Source organism: Drosophila kikkawai, chromosome 2L (genome assembly GCF_030179895.1).
Source record: "Drosophila kikkawai strain 14028-0561.14 chromosome 2L, DkikHiC1v2, whole genome shotgun sequence".
Taxonomy (NCBI): Eukaryota; Metazoa; Arthropoda; class Insecta; order Diptera; family Drosophilidae; genus Drosophila; species Drosophila kikkawai.
This window is the reverse complement of record NC_091728.1, coordinates 19,204,722-19,209,661: the sequence shown is the minus strand read 5'-3', so window position 1 is coordinate 19,209,661 and position 4,940 is coordinate 19,204,722. Positions and strand designations below refer to the sequence as shown.

Sequence of the window (4,940 nt, the reverse complement as noted above, 5' to 3'; positions counted from 1 at the left end):
GTTCTGGTCAATGAAAATATGATATTTACTAAGCGTAACTATGCCTTTATTTTGTATATATGTATATTTTATAAATTATGCTGTTTAATTTCTATACAATTTTTCTCAGAATATAAAGTTTAGGGAATTTCTTTTCGATGTTCTAAGCCTGTGGCTTTTGGTCAACAAAAATAGCTGATTTTAAAAAGGATCTTCTATAGTTTTGCTATCGATTGTGTGTATCAAAAAAGCATTGTTTCATTTGATTTTGTTTCTAAATTAATTATATTATTTATACAAAAAATTTACAAAAATCATAAATAAAGATTAAGGCTTTTCAATGACTCTGAAATCAATAAACAATATACTAAAATTCATATAAATTGCACTAAACGTTACTCCCTATGAAATAAATACTGTTCGTTTCATATTCAATACTAAAATGTGCTACTTTAAAATATGTTTATTTTTCCAAATTATTTCCCACCACTGTGCAGGCCAACGTTCTCCTTACAACACCTTGGTGCAATTATTCATTAACTCGCTTTCCGGGGAGCTCGTGGAGAAGGGAAGAGCTGGCTGTTACCAAACCGCCAGACAGGATCTTCTCTTCTCCTGGCCACCGCACAGCAGCCGCAACTAAAGCAGCAACGGCGAGATGCAAACAACAATCCGCTCCAAGTCGAAAATAAGAAAAAGGTTTATGAATGCGCACATGAAAAATGGAACATCGTTAAGAGCAATTCATAATGAAATACGCTGCAAGTGGCGGACTCAAGGGGAAGCCAGCCCGGGTCCAGGTCCGGACCTGGACCAACTGCAATAAGCTGAGCCCAGGCGGTCGACGGGCTTCGGATTCCTCTCGCTGGAAGCAGCATAAAAATTATGACCATAAGCAGGATATTGGGTTAAGGTTTTATTTCTTCCTACCTCCTTGTGTGTTGCCAATAAACTTTGTTGCTGCCGCAGCTTATTTCCACTTACCTTTTTTGTTTTTCCCGTTTTCCTTGGCTGTCGAAATGAAGCTGTTTCCGTCCAGACGAAAGCGGTATTTCAATCAGAGTTGAAAATAAGGGAATACCCTGGCAGGGGCTGCCTTATCAATAATTTCGTTTTCATATGCGCATCGCCAGAAAGATACAGATGGGGCCATAAATATGAGTCGGAGCACCGGAGTGGCTAGGGAAATTTATAGAGTCTGTTGCTCGTGCTGTCAGGTGAAATAAATAATAAATTCGTTATTTTCGAGGCTCGGCCAGCGACGTCCACGACAGTAACTCCAGGGGCGTATGATGGGGGCACGCCCACAGTCAGCAGTCAGCAGTTCGCAGTCCGGACCACGGACTCCGGACACCGATCGTCGTGCTCTCTGCACAGCTGCAAATCGCACTCGGACATCGCGGGGGTCGATGGGGAAACAAATTTGAATTCAATGAAAGATGAAATCATTAAGTTTGCAGGCAATTGGAGGCGGCCCCGGCTGCGGTTGGCTTTAATCGTGTCAGAGCCATACAATGGGACTCGGCTTGCACTGGGATTGGCATGGTCGAAAGGAGACGATGGGATTGTCCCGGGCGGTTATGACACCAGCAAGACCATAAACAGGATGCAAGGCACTCCAAATAAGAACTCAATTACAAAGCCTAGTAGGTAGTAATGACAAGAAAAAGGGATTTTTAATTAGAATTCATTAACATTGCCATAAAGCGAACTCAGAGAATGAATTTATGGGCGAATGAAAGTACTTGCTGAAGCCTTTTCTAATTGTGCATTGGATTAATGAGAAATATTGATATGGTATTCCTAAGAAATTATATAAAAACTATTTTAAACATATATGTTTAAGACACAATAGTACCTTCAATATATGAGAAATACAACCTAAGTCATGCAGATAAAATAATACAAATATTTGTTTCAACTTTTGAAAATATATTTCATATGAGGGTTTTTCTAAGGATCTAAAAAACACTTTAATACAGGTTTTTAGATTACATAGAGAAATAGACCTTTCTATTCTATGGAACCTATGAACATTTATCTACAATGCTTAGCAATTTCTAAGGCACCTCTGAAGATGTTCCATGTCCATACTTCTGAGCCCCGGATGAAACTTGATTCCACGGCAATTGTCGCCACTCCGAGGAGAATAGGTAAAATACGGTGGCTAATGAAAGGCATAATCAACTTCCCATATTGCATACACAATTGATGCCAATGCCCGGGCCACGGCTAATAAATATCAAAAGCCACACAAATTTGCCTGCTGGCCAACTAGAGACTTCGAAAACAGAAAATGTATACAACAACAACGAGAGGGAAAAAAGGCCAAAAGAGCCGACAACAAAAGCGCACATAAATCAACGATCAAGACAATTGCGGTGTAATAATTTTAACTTCTTTAAGTCGGCAGCCAGCCCACACCGCACATTCTGCGCCGCTGACTCCGACTCCGACTCCGACTTCAAGTCGATCTGATTCGGCGGGGGACCATAAAAATAACAGCTTATCGGCCAGAAGAATCGTGTCGTGCCACGCCCACCAACTCAAAAAGGCATTAAAATATGAAAAACAACAATTGCAGGCGGGGTTGAAGGGGTGGAGGCGCTGCAACTCACCTCCAGGTGAAATCAACAGCGGCCTGGGAGTCTCACAGAGTGGCCGCCACGCCCCCTTTTCTTCATTGTAGGCGTCAGCCGTTGGCAGCGGCACGTTTTCCCCCGTGAAATTCCAAGGCCCACCCCTGCGCCACCCTGCTCCCCACCCACCACCATCACCTGCAGCATCCCAGGCAAGTCGAGTAAGAGGCTAAACCGAAGATAGGCATATAGGCGTATCGGGCCACAATCCCTGCCCCAGTGGCCATTGTTCGACCGCAGACAGATTAAAGACCCGCGGAGGGATCGGTTTCAGAGTGGGGCAGCCAAAGCACTTACAACTTAGTTAGCTGGGCCAGAAATGCAGGCGATATCTCAATTTGGGGCTCATAAAAATAACGAGTAATAGGCCATGTCTAAGCGGTGGCCAAAAAAGAAAGGCAAGAGCAAGCAGCAGTCTATAGCCTAAAGCCAGGAACGATGTTATGGACACAGACTTATAGCTCCGCTCTTTTCTGACAGACGATGAAATAGTAGTTGAAGGATAAAACTTAGTCCTCCATAAGCCCAAAAATTCAAATCTTTACCAGCCATTAATGGGGTTTTCAGTCTGCAGAAAAAGAGTAGACAACTTTTGATCGGAGTAGCCATGGACTGACTATTCAAGCCCCCTTCAAGCTCATTTTAAACATTCACAAGGTAAACCAATAGCCCGAAATCACACAAAAAACTTTTCCGTAACACTGGACTCCCCTCTGGAGCTGGGACCACAAAATTTACCATCAACGGCGACGGCATGTCAAAGTCAATGGAAGGCGGCAAGTCAGGTGCAATAGAGGGCAGCAAGAAGCGCAATCCATATATCATGCCAACTATCCGACAGCTGGCATACCTTGATGAGCTGAAGACGCGCCTGCTCTTAATGCGCGAGCGACAAGCGATCTTTATGGAGCAAACGGCCAAGATGCTAAACGGAATCAGTTCCGTCAACATGGTGGGCAATTCCGTGCTCAATGAGCCGGCGGCGGACCAAGCCTTACCATTGCCGGAAGTGAATGAGGACGAGGCCGAGGAGTCCAAGAGCAACCCCAACATCAAGACGCTGATCCAGCGCTTCGAGGATCTATGCCAGACTTCGCAGGTAACTACCGACACTGAAAAAACACAGCTCTTCATTATTGTTCATATTGTTTTTTGAAAATTTATTTAAACCTTCAAAAAATATTTAATATTAAATGTAAAATGTAAACGAATTAAATTGTACACAAAAGTTGTCTTACATATTGATATTTTCTCAGAAATTTACCGATTTGCCAGATGTTCCCGAAGAGCTCGTCAACGTGGATGTGCGTCGAATCCTTAAGGGCTACGAAAAGTTGATCGAGGAAGAAAACATCATTCAGCAGTCTTGGCTTCTTCTCAGGAACTCCACTGAGAGTTGTGTGCGTTTTACCACCAAGGAGCAACCCATGGAGCAGCCCAACCCAGCCAACTTAACCGAGATCGAAGAGGAATCCGAGGTGGCATCAAAAAGTAGTTTTCAGGTGATTGTTCCGCAAATATTGACTTCATCGTTGTACCCAAACGTGGCAAAAAGTGAAGACAGTGAGGACAAAGAGGGTTGGAAAGTTTTCGAGCCGAAAAATGATTTCAAGGAGAGTTCCACCGCCGTGACCCGTGGTAAGCTCCAGTGTTAATGGCATAGAGTAAGAAGCTAGTAGAGACTCGCTGCTAGCTTCTTACTCTATGAGGACAGCACCTGGAACAGTTTCATGTAGCCTCAACCGAAGAACTTCCTGAATTCTAGGCCACAAGCGATGGGGACCCTTCATGCGACTCATGATTCGACTGCTGAAGCCACTGCATGGCAGTAAAAAATGCTCGAAGAAGACGAACCAGAAATGCACTCACACCTCGACTGCCAAGAAGACCAAAATGCACAAGTAGAAATGCAGATCTAAGCCCATTCCATACCGCACTAATTCCCCTGAAAATATCCCAATAAAACACGCACACACCCAGGCCCCCATAAATCAATGGGCAACACCAGCCATCAGCGTGTCAATATTTTGCCTAATTAATGTGGCCCGACTTGGGCGCAGTTGCGCATCAATTTCGGGTGTCAAGTGCAATGGGGGGGAACGATCGCTCTGTGGGTCCCCCTTCGGCGGAGGAGCCCATTCCGGACCACCATCGGTTAATGTAGCCGTAGCCACCGCCTCGGTCGTGGGGTATGGGACGGCGGCGACGTATGGCAGCAACTGCTGCGCTGACAGGGCATTTTAGTCGCCCATGGAATACCGAAAATAAATCTTGCCAAGACGCGACACACAGAGCGAGGTGTGCACTGAAAGAAAATAGATG

At 44.5% G+C, this 4,940-nt stretch overlaps 1 protein-coding gene across 3 annotated transcripts; it reads left to right on the top strand.

The window, feature by feature from the left end:
- Positions 1–3,231: 3,231 nt before the first annotated feature.
- LOC108077356 (uncharacterized) lies at positions 3,232–4,625 on the top strand. 3 transcript variants are annotated; one of them, XM_017170649.3, is made up of 3 exons: positions 3,232–3,717; positions 3,875–4,256; positions 4,367–4,625. In XM_017170649.3, exons 1-3 carry the CDS (start codon positions 3,373–3,375, stop codon positions 4,381–4,383), a joined length of 744 nt encoding a protein of 247 aa, XP_017026138.1. In that variant the 5' UTR covers positions 3,232–3,372; the 3' UTR covers positions 4,384–4,625. The 3 variants fall into 3 exon arrangements, with proteins under 3 accessions (XP_017026138.1, XP_017026137.1, XP_017026139.1); XM_017170648.3 differs by having other exon boundaries at positions 3,233–3,717; positions 4,384–4,625; XM_017170650.3 differs by having other exon boundaries at positions 3,560–3,717; positions 3,894–4,256; positions 4,384–4,625.
- The last annotated feature ends 315 nt before the right edge of the window (positions 4,626–4,940 follow it).